Raw genomic sequence first — 19,358 nt, forward strand, 5'->3', positions numbered from 1 at the left:
TCAGATGTGGCGCTACACATTTCCACATCTTGATTTGACACTGCGGATACTGACCTCATAATGAGAAAAGCTCAGGTTTACATTTTGACGATTTTAAAGATCGCCCTCCGGACATGTTTTAAGATTTAAATAAAGTTTCAGAGGTTTTGCCCACAAAAAAAGTTGTATAAACTTATTAAATCGCTTAATAGTGCATGTACTCCTTCTCCCTCAATAAAAAACCTGAATATTAAAAAAAGGTTTTACTGCCTCACAGGCGATGTCTCCTACTTTACGAAATAAAAAAGTTAATTTTCAGTGTTAGTGCCCCGGTTGGTTTTACAAGCTGCACCTGACACTGGGCTCTGTACTGTATGTTTAGACACAGCTCAGCCTGAATGGCTTTTCTTTTAATCCAATTATCTTATCAGTGGTCTGTCATCCTCTGATATTATCACAAGTTATTTTAATTACACCGTGGTAATGAAAAGAAAAAAGGCCTGGAAATTAATTAATGAGAGGAAATTGTTGCTCAGACATAATCGCTTCAGTGACTCACCACTATTTTTTGAGAATGATAGATATATACATGGTGGCCATTTTTCCTCTGACATCAAGCTCAGATGCTATTATTTAGAGGAAAAATTATATTCTTCTGTCTTCCGAGGTGGCAAATCGTATAAACACAGAGATTCTGAACGATTCCTAATCATTTCAACGCTTCTTAATTGATCCGCAACTGTTAGCAACATTAGCATTCGACCAATTCCCAGCTAACATTACCAGTTTCGTTATGTCCAAGATGTGCGTTGATATTTCAGAAATGATTTACATCTTTCCAATCACACTGTGTAACACTAGCAAAACAGCAAATTAGCAATACAAAAGCTGAATGCTAACATTAACTGTTGTCTAACGGTAGCTATTTGGTTATCAAATGCGATGCAACACCTTGAAATAAAGCCTGACGTATCCCCAGATTTACACTATCCAGTGTTGTTTCAGTTTCTGATTAATCATGGCACAATGAAATAACAATATGTCAGATTTGCTGTGTTTATAGTCTCTGACTTGTAACACAGCAGAACAACATAATCCGTTTGAGCTCCCAAAGTCAAGGAAAAATGGTCGCCATGTCCATATCTATAAATATTGGGCTACAGTTAGCAGTAAAATTAGCTTAGCTTAGATTAGTTTAGTTCAGCTCATTGACAGCAAACAGGAGAAAAGAGCTAGCGGCTGGCTGTAGCTTCACATCACCATTCAGGCAGAACACTGGCATTAATCTTCATTTGACTGTCTGCACAATATTGTTTATCTAACAATTCTATTTTATAGAATACTCTCTATTTTGTGTTTTATTGAAAAGTGTGCGGTTGTGCGCCCTGCTGTATATACTTGTTAATTGCTCTGCTGGGGATAAACTGTTTTTTTCTTTTTTTTTTATAGAACTTTTTTTAGGGGTAAACTTTGTACAACAATGCAAGTAATGTGCACAGTCATGTTTAGATAACACCGCTACACAGATCCTCCTGCGGCCCTGAGCTGATACTATCTATTAGAAGCCGCAGCTCTCATCACTGTCATAATTACACGTTACATCTTACCTTAGCAACCTAAACTGACTTTAAGTGCAATGAAATTACTTGATAAAATAAATATACGTCTTATCTTTCTATTACAGCTACATTTGCGGGAGATGGGTGATATGTGGGGGCAGAGGGAAAAAAGGGGCCCTCTTCGCTAATGGATTTTGTAATTGCATGGCTGCCAGGCAATTCTGAATAGTTTTTCTCGCTGTTGATTTTCTTCAAGTTCAAGCGGATTATGAAGCACCAAGCTCTTAGCCTTCTTCGCTGTGTGACGACCTTTGAACTTGATAATGAAAATAAACCCCGGCCTCTATTGGTTCCTCATTTTCACCCAACGTTCCATTACTCAAACAGTCAATACGGTCTTATGGTATAAACATTAATAGCAGACGAGGAGTCGCAGTAACATAAAAGGTCATATTGATTTACCTTATTGCAAGGATTTAATTGTTTTGGTGGATTCAAATACAAGTGAACAAGATATTTACTCTCTAACAGCGTGTCATGCTGCTGTGCAGCGGTGATGTTGACTCTGCTGTTTCATCACTGGCCAGCTGAAGCGGCACATTCACTTAAATAGTAATCACAGAGCTGGAGAGGGACTGCAGGGCCCCATACATCACAGGGGGACACGTATGAGGTCCAGAGAGATGGACCCATCGCAAGCCGGGAGAAAAATGGAAGATGGGTGGAGGAGACGGGGAGTGTGAGTCAGCAGCACGTCTGATGAGGCTGCATTTAAGGGGGAACAGTTTGATGAAATGCAACGTAAATGGACGTGTCACCATCAAACATCCCCCCCCCCCCCCCCGAGGGGAGCCGATTGGATGGATTTGAGTAGAGGAGGGAGGGGTGAGGGCCGATAGATTTAGAGAACACATTTATAATTAGTTGAAGATTTACAGCAGAGTTGGTTAGATCTACCCTCGAGTGCAGAGCAAACACGCGATAAAATTAGCTCTGGGAAAGAAAATCTCTGCTCCTGGCGGACTCCACGGCAACAAGGCCTCTTGAACTCACATTCCTCACCCGCTGTTTGCTCGAAAAAGGAGACAAATAGACTTTGAAACGTGCTTTGTTCGCTTTAGCAAAGTATCACATTGTACTTGATTTGCATGAAATGTGTGATAAATAAATACGGTATCTCCTTTTTGAATTTGGATGAATATACCCTTTGTGTGTTTAGGGTTTGGACAGCTCACACTGCAAAGCAAAACAACATATTCGTTCTGTTCCCTGTCGTGCTGTTTATCCATCTAGACTGTTTCAGTGTGAGTTGTTAAGTTTGGGAGGTATCCGCCATACAGATGTGCTGCCTTCTATAGAAAATAATGGAACTAGATGAAGCGCCAAAAAATCATGACCCAATTACTCAAGATTATCCAAAGACCTTTGTTGTTAGCGCTTTCATCTCAGAGCTTTCCTTTCTATTCCTTTCCATATCACCGTAAAAGAAGGAAGTAAGCGATTAATAATACATTTAACGGGCAGTAGACAAGATTTTTGGTTTAATGAATCAGTTAATGTCAAATGTTGATAATGTAGGTTAGCATCATAAGAACAACGGTTGTGTTGTTGTTAAATATATATTCTTCAAGTAAATTTCATGTCTTAGAAATCGCAACCAATTTTTTTGTCAGATGACCCCGATAACACAGACGCTGCTCTCTGTCTCTGTGTAATCTGACAAAGATATATTGGATTTTTGGGGGGTTAACTGTCCCTTTAAGACAATGCCGTCCCTCCCGATGTGACCTGTCTCCCACCTTTCTCTTCTTGAAGGCCTGTCGTGCCAGGTAGCCTCTGCAGGAGGCTTGGAACAGGCTCAGGTTCCGCTTGGTCTGCTCATCCCTCTGCTCCTCCAGCTTAGCCAAGGTGCCAGCTCTGAAGAACAACTGGAGCAAAAAAAACAAAACAAAAAAAAGAAGAGAAAAAGACAAACACACACAGAGCAGCAAATTAGCTTATTAGCAAAGGATACAATTATTGAGAGATCATGCAATGCTTATTTTAGCCGATTATATTTAGAGACAGGCCTTTTAGTGTGGAGCACGAGAGCAAAAATAAATAAATAAATAAAAAAACAGGGCTGAGTTAAAAAAAAAAATGCACCGGAGCAGCAAATCAATAAGAAGCAGTGTAATCCATGGACAAGTGAGTGTTATCTAAGTGAGGGAAGCGGTGATTACGTTATTATCTCTATTATCTCAGCCCTGTCTGTATCTAATCTGGGCCAAAGGTAAAACACAGGTAAACAGCCAGCAGAGAGCAGATCACGTCACCGGCTCTCTGCACTTCAGAGGGATTAGTGGGCTGTGTATGCGTGCCAGATATGATGGCGGCGAGCTATTAAAATGGATGGACGATGAAGTATCTCTCCACCCAAGGTCTCTCTTGACAAGTCCCAGTGATTTATTAATCACCAGATCCATATGTGATCGAGCGGCTCCAAGCAGGAGGAATGTGCAAAGCGGTCGGGAAGGTGTGACGCGTTCACCGAGATGAGGGGAGTATTGCTTTTTTTCTTTTTAATCGCATCATCTGGCTCGAGCAGGCGTTGTTTTGTCTCTCATCGTGATCAGATGCATGTAGCGCTTTCCGCTTTCATATGTGTAAAGCGGTGCTTGCTTTTTGTTTTGCAAAACGTTGCTGTCTAATGGCAGATTTTTGTTCCTGTCGAGAGCTGTGTCATTTCCACCGCTATAGGGTTATTCGGGGCTGGTGTAATTGGCATGCAAGTGAGGCAGGTTGCTAGGGAGCCACTGGAATGCTTTGTGAATGGCCAACTGTGCTTGTCTACTTCTGAGCCCATTTCACACTCCTAAGTGTGGCACCATGCTAAACTGCCTCCGAACCCATTCTTGTGCCGTGTGTTTTTTTTTTAAAAAGCCGGCCCTGAGCGACGGCGCACGTATCTGGGAGCATAAGTTGCACTGTTTTGTACATTATTGTCTCCTTTGATTTCCTTCTTGGCTGATGGCCACTTTTCCCGGCTGATAGGATTAGACCTCCGTGTGCCAGGCAGTGTTTACTGTGATTACTTTACAACGGTCTCGCTGAAAAACAAAGAGGGCCATCAGTTGCGAGAATTTGCTCCGATGACCTGAAAAAGGAAAGAGGGAGTCGCGGTCACACACTCGGGCAGGGTAGAGACATGCCTCTCGGGTAGCCGCTGGCTAAAAAGAGTGGAAGGAGGGGTAAGGGGCTTGGCCAGCGTCCAAAAAAAAAAAAGGATGGCAAAAACAAACCTCAAAGAGGGACAGGTGTAATGAGACACACACTCCCCCCAGACAGCGGAGAAAAAAAAGGGATAAAACGAGCCGTGTACTGAGCTTCACGGGGAGGGAAACTGGCGGCGAATCACAGCGACGGTTTATTCAGTCATTTTTAAAGCTGTCAATTTCTTTGAGGTGTTGTGGTTGCACTCACCCTACTCAGACCCATGTGGTAGCTGCTCTTCTCCAAATCCAAGGACTCCAGGAGCTCCTCCACAGCCTGCGTAAAGGCACACATGTACACAAACACACGCACACGCACACACACACACACACACACACACACACACTTTAGTCTTTCAACGGCTGGATCCGGTGGGAACTTCTACTGACACCGCAACACTTCAGTAGTCCACAGCTCCCCTAAGTTGCCATGCTGAACTAATGGTACAGTGCAGCTTCCTCTCTTCTATCACATCCATTCCCCGGCTGGATTTTTTTTTTGTTTCTGAAAGGAAGTCGCTGAGCACGGGAGAAAGTTTGGCTCCCTCTGAACCAATTACAAACTTGTCCCCAAGAATCCACCTGCTCCTGGCTTGTTCCTCGTGACCCCTCCGCCCCCCGGTGGTCTTGGCCCTGAACACATAAAGCCTATGCAGAGAGGAACCATTAGCCTGCCGGGAGCCTCTCCCCGCGCATCGACCAGCCTCTGCGTACTGTAGGTGTATTATTGCCTCGGCCTCTTCTCTCTACTTGAGCCTCCAGCATGAAAGACCACATCTAGATTACACCAGGAGAGGTTTGCCACGAACACTGAGGGGCTTTTGTTTGCCGGTGTTTCCACAGAAACTCAGCGCCCAGCGCACAGACACAGGGGAAAAGAGCTTTTCTCTTTCTTAACCCCATTCTTTCACTCTCTCTCTCCCTCCCTCCCACATTTCTCCCCAGAAACAAACTTCTGTGTTTTTTTTTTTCCTCTCCACTACACTTCAACCGTTTCCTGTCTCGCAGAGGACCAATGCACTAATGCACAACACGTCCTCACTGATAGTTAACTTTTAAGAATAAAACTTTCTCCTCAAGGTTTCTTGTTTCTACGATCATTGTTCATAAATTAAAAAACAAAGCCCTGAAGAGGGAACACACCCACGCTGTCAAAGCAACGGGGGGAAAAAAACCTAGGCAGGCTCGTCTGCTATTTCAACATTATAAAAGATGATAAACACATCCACTCAGGGTGGTTATTTGTAGCTTTGAATGCATTTAAGAACATCCCCAGCCACATTAACGCTCTGCGTTTTTAGCAGGCGTGATACTGATAAGGTTAAGTTGATTAGATCATTACAATGGCTCTGATGAATGAGGGTTTACTTCTCCGTCAGTTGGCTGCTGACAAATCAGGGGCAGATGTAATGAAGCTGCCTCCTCACAACATTAATCTTGGCCGTGCTCGGGCACAGGCGGAGCCGCACCTCCGCATTCCTCTCTCGCTGATTGACTTACTCTCTTCTCGTCCTTCACAATGTAATTCCTCCCGTGCTTCTTGGTGAGGTGCGGCGCCAGCACATCAAAGCGTCGTCGGAACTCAGAGAACACCATGTGATCGGGGTAACCTGTGAAGGTCAGCGTTGGATAAAAGCATTATGTTCTGGGGACTGCTCCAAGAGTGTAATAGATATTTTGGGAAGAAGAAAATAGATTTTGGTGAGGTTTCTTTCTCAGACAAGGAGGTCTGTGTCCCTATTGCCTGTCCTCAGTCTTTGATTTAAGCAGCTGCCTCACCTTGCCTGTAGATCCGGAGAGCGTCAAGCAGCTTGGAGCCACGCAGCTGAGCACGGAGCAAGGCTACATCCAGCTGCATTAAGCAGGGATCTCCAGTCTCCCCCTGGGCCTCACATTCCCCCCCTTTGAACAGGGATCCACTCAGAGCCTTGAGGGCATCCGCCTTGGGCAATATGCAGTGAACAAAGTGAATCCTGGACCTCCGCACCATATCAAGGAGGGCATCCTGGAAAAAGACAGAGCACGCTAAGGGACTCTGGTAGGGAACAGGCCAGCACCAAGTATAATATATTTCACCATATGTAACACGTAGCATTAATTATTTACTTTAAGGACATTTATCATGGTCATTTTCAGGGTTCATAATCTTATCCTGGGTTACTAGTAGAATGGATTTACATGCTTTAGTGCTCAAAACAAACATCCATTTTCTCACACTGGATGAAAATACTGTCAACAGACCAAAAATATTTTCACCATGTTTTTAGGGATTAAATGTAAAATGAATCAGGCTATGAATGATACATGAACAAACCGCTCTGTAAAAAAAAACCTTCAGAATGTAGACAGGAATAAAAAAAAAAGTTTGGTATGTGTGAGCATAGTTTTAGCCAAGTTTTCCAAAGTTTTATGCTGAAATATGCAAATGAGATTTATCCATTAAAAAAGTTCAGAACAGATATCTGAACTAAAATCACAAAATGTGCTTTATTTTTTTTACCATTTTGGACTTAAAAAGAAGACGTGTTACGGAAGCAAAATAGCCCCAGATCTCAAAAGTCGTGTAGCGTCTCCCCTAAAATACACCATCTTAATTCTGTATGATGCTGCTAACTCTATGACAACACCGGGGGTAAGTTAATAAAACACTATTATGTCTATGTTTTGGTGTATGTGCTTCCTCCTCATACTATATTCAGTAAAAGCTTAATGTGGATCTTCCAGTTTTTTACCAATTTGTGTTTTCATGTCGATTTTATATCCCTTCTCTTCCAAGGTTGTGTTCCGCTGCAAGAGAGAATTCCTTATTTTATTTCGGCTGTTGCTACTACTATTTTATGAAGCATCCGGTTTTCGGGAGCAAACAGCCCCCGTATTTCTAGGAATTTTAAATCCACGCCTCGCAGCTAACATCCCCTGACCGTATCTCGATAACTGATTGGTCGGAGCAATTCCAATGCGCATAAATTGTAGAAGGCGAGAATTGTTTTTAAAAAATGGCACAGCATTGGACTTGAAAAGCAACAGCTGCAAACGTAATCCAGGGTTTTGCGGAGTCCAGTAACAGCGTTTTTTGGTCAGGCAACCGGGGTTGGAGGCAACATAGCTGCAGACCGGTACTCACAGCATGTCAACACCAGGCCTGATATTATATTCAAATCCATCTCTGGCCGTCATTTTTATCCATTTTCCTTAAATGTGCACTAAGCAATTGTGCCCAAGTACACTACAATACGATTCCAGAACTGTGAGCCTCGATACACTCATCACATCAACCTGTTCCCCTGGAAACTGTTGGCAAACCAAACAGGAACCCGTTTGAACTGTTAGACTGTTAGACACTTAGTTCCATCCTCCCCTCTCACCACTTGAAGCTTTATCTGGATGCACAACGACTTCTTCTTGATCGCAGCCACCCCCGTTGTGAAAGTCTTCCTCATGCTCGTGGCCCGTCGCAACGACAGCTGGGAAACACCCTCGAGGCCTGCGATGGAACCGGACAGAGCGTTGGTTCCGCCCGGTCGGCCCATGAACAGTGAGCTGATGATCTTCCTGTAAGAGACACTCTGTGTCAGTCTCAAATTTCATGCCACAAGCACCCTGAGATAGACTCTTCCTGTGTGATTCTTACTTTTGGGATTCCTGCAGGAGATATATAGCATTGATGGAGGCAGGATTCTGCTTGGCGTAGTTGAGCCATCCGCAGGCGTCATACTCCACCCAGTCAGTTCCGTGACTGTGGCCCAGCAGGAAGTGTTTATCCTTCTCACTCTTCAAGAGGAAAGTGTGACCTGGTAAAAATACAGGAGGCAGTGTGAGATTCCCTGGCTCATTACAAATGCAGAATGACGACAAATATGAGCAGTCTCCTTCGGGGGAGTTCAGGGAAGTATTTATACAGGCTGCATGAAGGGTTTAGAGCGGGCTGATTCATCTTTTCGTATGTACAGTCACAAAGCTTCATAAAATTTAAAGGTACAGTGATGATAATAAAAGGCAATCTGTTCCCAACCCAGTGGGTAATGGCTCCGTGTGCCTGTCCACGCAGATTTAGTGAGAGGCGTTTAAATCCATCGCACTGTGCTGTCATACATTTATTCATGAATTTATTTTTTATTGTGCAGCTCAAACACAAATGCTGCCATTTGACACACTGCGCCAGATTGTAGCTTCAAGCTAATTCACATCAATAGTCAAACGGCAGGTCAAAGCAAAGAAACAGCACAATAAGAGACAGCATAGAGAAAAAAAACAACAACAATAAAAAAATGCACTTTTTTCTAATCAATCACTTTTTTCTTTTCAGCTCGGCAACCGAGTGAAACGTTGACTCTTTGAATCTCTGACCCCAACCTTACTGAATATTAACTGTGGCACATAAAGCACCCTTATGTAGCTGTTGTCAGTGTCTTCTGACGCTTTGTCAAGGCCGCCATCAATCGTAACTTCAGTGAGAGGGTCGGATCACGGCGTTACGTATGTGTTCACTTCAACATACAAGTTCAACATAACATTGTAATGATTTAATACGTTTTGTTTGTAGTTAGCGCCTACATTACGTCTGACAAGCTGTTACAGAGCTGCGATTTGTATTTGCGACAGTGATGTAGCACTCAAAAACTGTGCGTGTGTGTGTGTGTGTGCCAGTTTCTATATAATGTTGCTTTGAAGCCAAGCATTGTTTGACATTACAAGACGCTTTTATGGAACACTGTCAAATCATGCTGGGATAACATGAGTCACCGGGTTGTGCACAAACCTGTGGAGCTGTTATTGTGGAAGGCTACAATGACACTGTGGCTGATATTCTCTTCTATTAGTTCTGTTTAAGCTAAATGTAAAAAAGCAGTTACCTTGGCAAGTAACAGTCGTCGAGGTTGACAACAATATACATATAAAGTGCTCTTGTGACACTGGTTCATCTGTTAGATAGTGCTTTGTGCACAAATTGATACAGAGATATGAGGAGCTCATTCTCAATGATACAACATAGACGACAATGGCAAAAAAAAATGTTTTCTTGGATGGCACTCTGTAGAGCGCCCTAACCCCAACCCTAGTCCTCTTTTGTGCTCACTCATATAGCAGCCATCGAAATATTATTGAACTTTATTTGTCAGCATGATCCATGCATCATTGCCCTGAGAAATGAATGTAAACGTCGCCCTACACGCACTTACTCGCAATGTTTAAAAGAAAGTGAGATACAAATCTGCGAGCCGTCCCTTTACTTGGATCCCCACCAAAAGTTAATGGGGTCGATTCTGGATCCTCTGACCCATTCTCCGTCCAGGTATTGTTGAAATCAGTTCATTGGCTTTTGCGCAGTCCTGCTCACAACTCGACTGAAAGACGGACACGGTTGAAAAAACAGAACAACTTAACTGCCGAAAAAAGAGAGTTAAGAAGGATTCTGCTGCACACAAATTGCACATTGTTTTTCTTTAATAATTCAATAGTTATGATTATTTCAACAACAGAGATAAAAGCATGTTTGTTTACACCATCTTAATTGGTTTGGCAACATCATCAATATTAACGTGATGTCAAGTATATTTGTATTCTAATATTCATATTGGGAGTTTTTAAGTCTTTTTCAAAAGATACACTGACATTTTCTAAACGAGAATTTTCAGACCGTTTCTTTAAATGCTATGCTACGATGGGGGTCAAGTAGAAAAGCTTGTCATTTGTGTGTGTGTGTGTGTGTGTGTGTGTGTGTGTGTTTGTGTGTGTCCCCTCCCCTTGCCTTTACTCTCTCCCTCAGCAGGTCCGTAGTAGCTGAAGAGACGTCCCAACAGGGTTTCCTCGGATCCCCCTGGCTGCAGCGCCTCCTCCTCCATCAGCCACAGCAGGCCTCGCGCCTCATCTGTTCGCACTGTCCGTACCTGTCACACACACACACACACACACACACACACACACACACACACACACACACACACACACACACATACACATACACAGACACACACATGCAGAAAGGTCATGGGTCCTTAGCGCAATCCTTTCTTTTTGCTCCTCTTTACTTATATGTCTGCCTCTGAAAAGATTGCCTTTTACCAATAGCCCACCATACATGAGTAACAAGCCGCAAGGACGTTCAGCTCTAGCTATTTAATGAGAACACATTGATGAATCAGAGGATATTTCAGCCTTTATGTGTAATCCACCTCCTGGGTACAGGAAGAAAAACACATATTGCTACAAAAGATCATGAAAAAGTATCTTGAGTGCTGCCCTATATACTCAGTGTTCCCTTAAAACAGTGTGCTGAGCAATATGTTTTCCCCAGTCTGAGCTGGCTGTCGCAGGGCCTGATAGAAATACAGACGTCAGGAATTAAAGTTTCAAAAGCATTTTAGGTCTGTGCACCCTCCAGCAGTGCTGCGATAATGGCATCATCAATTAGGCTTTTCCGTCTAATCGAAATGGAAACAAAAAGGAGTTCATGAATACGGAAAGTGGCGGGGGATAAGGGATTAAAAAGTAATACAATTAGTGACACAATTAGAGTGAAAATGGAGACGAAAATAAAACCCAGCACTGGTGAACATAGAATAAGTACACGGGGGGAGGTTTTCTGCAGTTTTCAAACAGGTAAATGTGACTTTCCTGGGATTTACTTACTTCAAGATCATACTTCAAGATCGAAAAGCTCCCCAGAGTCCTGGGTTCAAATGATGCCCTTTTTATCAAAAGACATCTGGAATAAGCCACTTTTGTTTTTGTGGACAACAATGAGCTCTACACTGAGGTAGGCAGTTCGGCTAGCATGGCTAATGCCTGAATCCACCCTGGGAGCAAGAAAACCCCGAAAACAGTTTTTCCAAGCTATCAGGAAGTTACACTGGAGACATCCTTATCTGCAGTGCACACTACACTGCCTTCAAATGCAACACAGACTATCGGTTTGGAGGAGACGTACGACAACTAAGGCGTCCGAGACTTGTTTGTGATAGCGGACATCAGAGCTCCAGCAGGAGAAAAGAAATACGTGAGAGAAGAAACATCCGTCTTTGATCAGAATGCAGCAAATCTTCAGAGCTGACTTTAGAAATGACTTTGAAGAATCAGTGTTTTCTTTCCCCTTTGGTTTTTAGCGTGATGTACTACAGTTCAGCGCTTCCGATGACATTCCCATTAGAGCGCGGACCCTTTAGAAAGTAAAGCACTCAAACCAAACACATTTGAATTATACCAAAGTGATCTATGACTCTGAACTCCACCATTTATGTTTCCATGGTGCGGTTCACGGGGCTGCAAAGGCCACACATCGATTTTCTTTCTTGAAGTCAATTCTCTAACCTTTCTTTCCCTGCTGCTACCCTCTCTCTCTCTCTCTCTCTCTCTCGATCCTCCGCTAAACACCTTTCAATATTCAAAAAAGAAAACCTCTCACGACAAAAGATGATATTCACTGTTGTGAGAATAGATCATTAAATGGATTCAAGCTATGACACAAACGGCAGATTCCTGCGTGAAACTACGAACACATTCGAGACAGAAATGAAGACATCAGACACATTAAAACATCGAACTTACCAGGGCTTGGCTGGAGGCTTGGTCGACCACTGCTACAGACAGAGATGCGCTGGGCTCTGAGTCATCTAAAGCGAGCTCTATGTTCTCCTGAGGGAAGACAGGCAGATGGACAGACTCTTTTATGACTTGTGAGGATGCTAAATCAAAGAAAAACACAGCAAATGTCCAGAGGTGTTGTTTTTTGGAGAGGAATGGAAAAAAAAAAAAAAAAGAACAAAAGAATCTGCCTAATTTATATTTGGAATCCGATTTTTACAAGCTATTTAGTTGATTTAAAAAGCTAAACTTTGTATGGACACAGATTGTTTTATAAAGAGGGACCTGATAGTCCTGAAATGGTAAATAAAAAGGAATAAAACAGCTCTTTCAGTGTGCAGTCAGAGACCACTCATGCTTTTTAATTTTGTCCTCTCCTTCAGTCTTCTTCAACACCAACGGAAGCTCCTCTTTCCCACAGAAAAAGACAGCTCCTGAAACGCCTCGTCTGTATGTCACCATGTCACACATTCGCGTAATTCATGCCTGGCAGCTCGTTAGGCACGTTCGATTTGATTTAGCATGCATTTGATTTGGCTCAGGCATGTGTGCGCCGTCCAATCAGAGCAGACATGGTATTTTGGAGGCGGGGCCTTAAAGAGACAGGAGTTAAAAGAGAGCATTTAAGACATTATGAGAAAACTGATGTGTTTTTTGAGTATTAAGGCTTCTATACCTATTCTAACAGCAACTGAATATTAGCAAAATATGTCTTCTTTAATACACACAAGTTCTATGCTTGCTTAGTTTTGTGAGCTCTTATTATTCTATATGCTTTTTATCATCTTTGTGCTTATTTCTTTCAAAAAAGGCTGATCTTGTTTTATCTTATCTTCAGTACGCTGTCCCTTTTTCCATGAACCCAGGAGTCTATGGAAACACAGTTTGACCACAAAAGCCTGTTTTCGGCTGTAGTTCATGTCCCTTAAAAAAAAAAAAAAATCCACGGTTTTAGATAGCAGTGTCAGATTAGGTACTGTGGAGACCGCATGACTGGACACTGCTGACTGGTCCCACACAACCCCTTATCCCTGAGCCCTGAGACATAGCTGATTAATCCTTTGGTCTACAACATGTCAAAAAATTGTAAAAAAATGACCAACATCATTTTCAAGAGCCCAAAGTGATCCGAAGTGAACTATCAATGGATTAGCTGATCAACAGAAAACTGATCTGTGTGGTTATTTTGAAAACGGATTCATGTTATGAATGCCAAATATTGATTTAGTCTTTGTGACATATGATAAAGTTGATGAATATCTTTGGTTTTTGTCCCAAATTAAGACATGTGAACACATCACCTTGGGTTGAAGTAGTTAAACATACATATAATTGCAAATACTTTGAGACGTTCTAACAAAAAATTGCGTAAAAAATAACTGTTAGATGATTTAATAATAAAACCTAGTGGTGCAGTAGCTGCAGCAGTTGGAGGGTTTCACTCCCTATTTGTTACTGCATAGCAGCTGAAAAACTCCCCTCTAAGAAAACACATTTAAATCTGCTAGATCTGGGTTTTTTATTATATCTCACAATGTTACAGTAAGTGATAAAGAAATCCCTGGATCTGTCCCTTTACCCAGCTCTGCACTAAAAAGTTAATGGGGTCTATTACAAGAGACCCGTCCTCCATCCAAGTGTCGTGGAAATGTGTTCAGCAGTTTTTCTGTGTAATCCTGCTGACGAACCAACAAACCAAACAAGAAAAGGGCTGGTTTTGAAAAAAACATCACCTGCTTGGCGGAGATGATAATATCATCATCAAAGTAATCGAAAATGTTTATTTCAATTTATCATGGTAAATGTAGTGGCGGTGCGAGAGCGACTGTTACGGATGCTGAAATGAAAACAATAATAATGGCACATTAGACGTAAAGAAGCTACAACAAATCCATTATAATAACAAGAACACTTGGCCTTTACGAAAGACTGTTTTTCCTTATAGGTAAATGGAAACTCTAAAAATTTCATTACTGTTGCAGATAATAGCATTTCTGGGGATGAAGTGGAAAAAAATATACTAAATTACCTTCACCAGAGCAAAACAGGCATGCAGCAGCTTGCAGTGCAGGCTGCACTGGAAATGTGGGAAAATGTTGGCAGTGCTAATAGTGTGGCCCTGACAGATGCCAGTGTTCGAGTTGACTGTGTGTGTCTGTGAAGTAGCCTAAATGATTTTTGTTCTCTGCAGTGCAAAAACAGAAAAAAAAACATCCACACGGCACTCGCTGCATTTAATTTTAACAAAAATCTAAAGCACACGCCTGTTGTGTCAGTTTAACCTGCCTGTCGCTGCCATTGTTGATACGGTGTGCCGTTAAATGAGTTTGACCCAGTTTTCAATGACAGCCTCACAGATCCTTATATCTTTCGAGATGCACCGACAACAGAGAATTACACCACACAGATTTTATGCAACGCTTCATTTTGCTCCAATTCCCCTTCTCCCAGGCAGGGGATGTGGGTGGAGATGTGGGTGGGAAATCCCAGGATCCTTGTTCACAGTATTAAAAGTAATATGGCGAGGATTTGTGCTTAACTTTAGTGCGCCATCAGCCGAGTTTTGAATAAGGGGGATATTTTCTGAGATTAGAGCTGGGACGGCAGTAATGGGTGGATATATTGATGTAAGTAATCTCTGATATTTAGCTTCAAACATTTTTTAAATTCTCCGGGATGACTGTGCCTGGTTGTGGTCCAGCTCTGTTAGACAGAAATCAAAGGAGGGCAGAAGAAAAATAGTTCCCTCATCAGGGAGCAACGCCGCGGCGGCGCAGCTGGGCGTGTCTCCCAAAGGCAGTTGTGAGTGACTTCACTTTGATCTCGGCAGAAGAGGCGAAGACAGGCATCGCTAATGAGAAGGTCTAACACGTGAGCTTGGCTTGTCATGGCCTGTGACAGGTGGAAGGGATAGTGCATCTGATGTGTGAGCACAGCGCACACACGATTGGAGCTGATACATCAGAGAGGAAGTGGCGGTCAAAGTGAGAAGGGGGAGGATAACGACACAACGAGGCCCCACGAGTGCACGGTGCAGAGCGCTTCCCGTGACCTCACCTCTTTGTATCTCTCCAGCTCCTGAACGAAGGTCCGCTGATAGAAGAGGCCGTGCAGACGCTCCTGCGTGTAGTTGTGGCACAGGTCCTCGAAGGTTGCGCTGCACTCGCGTTTAGCCAGCCTGGGGTTTTGAAAGCCTGGTGTGTCCACAACGAGCAGAGAGCACAGGGAATGCTGGCTGGATTTCAAGGCCCTGAAGCGCACAGTGCAAAGACACACACATATACACACAAGAATAATGTTAGCACTGTGATACAGAGGCAGCACTATATTGATTACATTCAGTGCATATAACCTCTAGCTTTAACCTTAGCTCTGCACCACATGCCTAACTTTATCCCTCACTACGCAGAGGCTGAAGTGCAGAGACTTGGACTCCAGTGGATTCCAGATATTGTGACTTGGACTTGATGATGGCTTGACAGAAAATAAATTACTTGAGCCCCGATTTGGACGCGGAGGTTAAAGACTTGTGACTTGTCTCAAGACATGATGACTGGAATGTCTTGTCAGTGTCATTTTATGTTTTCAGCTTTAATTTTAAAAGTACTTTAATGCCTCAATACAACCTACCGTTGTTATAGTTTTCCTTAATACCTGTCACTAGGTCGAATTCTGACTTATCGGGGTCTGGTAAGGTAAGACACAACCCCACAAACCTGTGACTTGACTTGACTTGATCTGACTAGGCCAAGAAAAACAAATGTCTGCATTATTTGCCCCCGGACTTTACCCTGTCAGCTCCCTGGTCCTAAGTCTGGGACAGCCACATGTGTGAATAGATATAACGCTGTGCATGATTGACACGTAACTGGAAGAATACAAGTATCCAAGGAGGAGACACTGACAAAGGAAGAGAAAATGTCTGCGAAATTGAGGGATGACTAGGTTAAATTCTGGCAGCTCAGGCCGATGCCAAAATCGTCTGTCAGATCCAGTCGACAGCGAGAGACTTGTTGTAAACACTGAGGATTCCTGCAGTGTGTGTTTTGTGTCATATCCTGCCTCCTGCATGCAGGTGGTGCCCCTCACCCAGACAATAAGCGGTATTTCCGACGTGTGTATGAACACATCTGACATGGACAATCTCCTGATGTGTGCCGCATGTGTGAACATTCAAAGATAGACAAGATCCTGATCTGATTTATTGGATATTGTCCGGCGTTCATACATGAAAAGGGGCTTTAGTGTGAGGATTCTGAAACCTAAACCCCAGCTCTAAATTCGAAACAGCCTCTTTTTACCCCTCAACTACTAAAGGAAATTATGGTAATCAAAATTGGTGCCAAGGATTTTTAAAAGATATCAAATATCTCCAGCTGAAGGTATTAAAGGTATTTATTAAACAATGTTTGAGGCAATTAAATAAAGGTGCAGCCAAAAATCTCCAATTCAACACAGCGGAGCTTTAGCACTGGTATCAGAAGCACTGACCGGTTTATCAAAGAAATGAGGATGGTGAAGAGTTCCGAGTAGAGCCCAGATGCCAGGGCCTCTAAACACTCCCCGGCTGTGGCCTTGGATCCTGGTATGAGAAGGGTTCGCATAGAGAGCAAATGAGAAACAGCTAGTAACATCTCTATCAATAAAAATTAAATACTGGAACAAGTTGAATTGGAAGCAGAGCTGCTAGACTAAAAAATATGGCCACGACATTTGCCAGTAGAAGGACGTACAACAGCATCATATTTTATGCATATTAGGCCCAGAAGTATTCAAACTGGGCCTGAAATTGTGTCATCCGGGACTCAGGTGTTTCCGAACCAGTCAGATCAAAACAGAGCACACTCGTGTCTGTGCCTAGCGGCGATGGCCACCTGTTAAGCTCTCCTAATTCGTCCCACTATCAGACAAAGTAACGGGTTTATTGTGCCTGAGGGGTATTTAAATGCGTGCATACACATCTACGACTGTATGCTGCAGTCTCGTGTGCGTGTGTGTGTGTTGGGGGGGGATACAGGAAAGGTGAAACGGAGGTGAGTTCCGTCCATCCCTGCTGTGGCAGACTTTTAACTGTAACCCCGTGCCCTTCAAAGTGTGTGGCAGTCTTAATGGAAGACCGAGGACGCGTATGTGTGAAAAATCAATGTGAGGCAATTATGATTTCAAGGACAATGAATGAAGAGAAGATCCAAAATTGCTTGTCCCGACATAGCGTGTGTACTTATCTGTCAATAGCCATTGTTAAGCTCTGGTATTCATTACTAAGATAAGCTTTACTTTCTCCACAGCATGCAATTTCCCTCAGGTGACGAGCAGAGGCGTATGTGTGTGTGTCTGTCTGTGTGTGTTTGTGGAAACAGAGTGACAAAGAGAAAGAGGGGAGGAGGGAGGGAGGGAGGTTCAGGAATGTAGAGGCGAGACTCGGCGGGTAAATGTGCTGTGTGGAGTACCTGCATCTGCTGTGCCATTTTCGTCAGAAGCCTGGCGAACGGAGCTGGCTCTGGGCAGGGTGCCCTTGGCCTGGTGCTTGAAGATGGAGGAGGAGAGCTCCTCCAGGGTGCAGCCCAGCAGGTAGGCCGCCTTCTGGGCCCACTCGTGACGTGCAAATTGTTTCCTGCCAGCTGAGACACGTGCATGAAAACCTCCATTAGCCCTTCTGCCAGCAACCCCGGGCACACGGCTAGCCGGGTAGCTTTGTGACAATCCTGTCTCTGACAGGGTAGGATTATGTCTGTGGTCAAGCTGACACAGACACAGCTGGGGAGAACATGCACTAAAAGCATACTCAGAACGTTGGCTTGAATACGTTTAACTACAGTTGAAGCGAAAGATATTTCCACTGGCTTCGGCAACTCATGTTCATAAAAGTCTATGAAGTTGAAGTGATAATTGCCCCTTTTATCGTCCGGGGAATGACAGCAAAACTTATCATTCGGGGACACAATTCATTTATTTATATAAAGACCTCTGTTGGGAGACACAAGTTTCTCTTTAATCTAGCGGCTGAGTGATGGAAACACGCAGATATGAGCGCAAACATCAGTTTTAATCCGCCGTGAAGTGGTATCTTCTAAGACTTAAGAGAGAAACTGGGGGATTTCACACAGAGTAGTGGGCCCTATCTGTTTCATCAGCGCTGCAGAGGCCCTGCATGCTCCCGCTGACGATAAGCAGGATGGCTGTGGAGGCAAGTGAAGACATTTAAATATTTGCTTTGATAGATTTTCACCACCACAGTTATTTAAATTGCGGTCAGACATCAGAAAGAGGAAATTGGATTTGCCAATATTACTGAATCAAACATTAAGGAGTGTATGACTCTTAAAGATTGCAAAAAAAAAACATAGGTTTAATATTTGCTCTTAAAAAGCAGACTCACAGCCTTTTTCTTCTATCTTGTCAGATATAACTGTAGACAGTACACTATATGGGGATAAGTTCATGTCATGCTGTCCTTTTTAATTTGGGTTTGGTGGATTAGAGACCAGTGCTGCCCTCTTGTGTTGCACCGCGAAGCTGCACAGTCACTAAACAGAGTCATTAATACAGTTTATATTCTGTGTGACAGTCCAGTACACAAACCAAGTCAGGCGAGCAGGGCAAGCTTTTTTGTAATTAGAGTATGATTATGAAAAAATATATATAAGTGCCATGAATGTGTCATGACTTTCATCCCATGATGCATTGTCGCTTCATGAGAACCACTTGGGTTTTATGGGAGGTCAGCAGGCGCTAAATCCATAAGTCACCAAGTAAGTGGTTTATGATCTGTATTCCAAATAGCAGATTCTATGTGGGGATGGATATCATATAAAACTGTTCCTGGATGGTGTTATAGTGCCATTAAAAAAAAAAGACTGTCAGCCAGCTGGAGAGGATCACCGAAAATAATTTGGCAAGTAAGTCTGATTATGTGACTGGCAAGTGTGGAAAAAGAGTGAAAAAGTGAACAAACTAAGTATGGAGTCACTGCTGCTACTCCTTCCTT

The 19,358-nt window shown here is 43.1% G+C and overlaps 1 protein-coding gene across 3 annotated transcripts in view; it reads right to left on the reverse strand.

Moving 5' to 3' along the window:
- Nucleotides 1-19,358, reverse strand: part of LOC115593889 (unconventional myosin-XVIIIa-like) — a 76,952-nt gene that overhangs the window by 32,081 nt on the left and 25,513 nt on the right. For all 3 annotated transcript variants that reach the window (XM_030437567.1, XM_030437565.1, XM_030437566.1), the window contains 11 exons: nt 17,821-17,991; nt 16,862-16,952; nt 15,428-15,620; nt 12,335-12,421; nt 10,539-10,677; nt 8,421-8,580; nt 8,155-8,341; nt 6,569-6,794; nt 6,290-6,399; nt 5,001-5,066; nt 3,338-3,466 (listed from right to left, as the gene is read on the reverse strand). In XM_030437567.1, coding sequence (XP_030293427.1) covers nt 3,338-3,466; nt 5,001-5,066; nt 6,290-6,399; nt 6,569-6,794; nt 8,155-8,341; nt 8,421-8,580; nt 10,539-10,677; nt 12,335-12,421; nt 15,428-15,620; nt 16,862-16,952; nt 17,821-17,991 — 1,559 coding nt within the window. The remainder of the gene's footprint in view (nt 1-3,337; nt 3,467-5,000; nt 5,067-6,289; nt 6,400-6,568; nt 6,795-8,154; nt 8,342-8,420; nt 8,581-10,538; nt 10,678-12,334; nt 12,422-15,427; nt 15,621-16,861; nt 16,953-17,820; nt 17,992-19,358) is intronic.

The sequence above is a fragment of the Sparus aurata genome, chromosome 13 (genome assembly GCF_900880675.1).
Source record: "Sparus aurata chromosome 13, fSpaAur1.1, whole genome shotgun sequence".
NCBI lineage: Eukaryota > Metazoa > Chordata > Actinopteri > Spariformes > Sparidae > Sparus > Sparus aurata.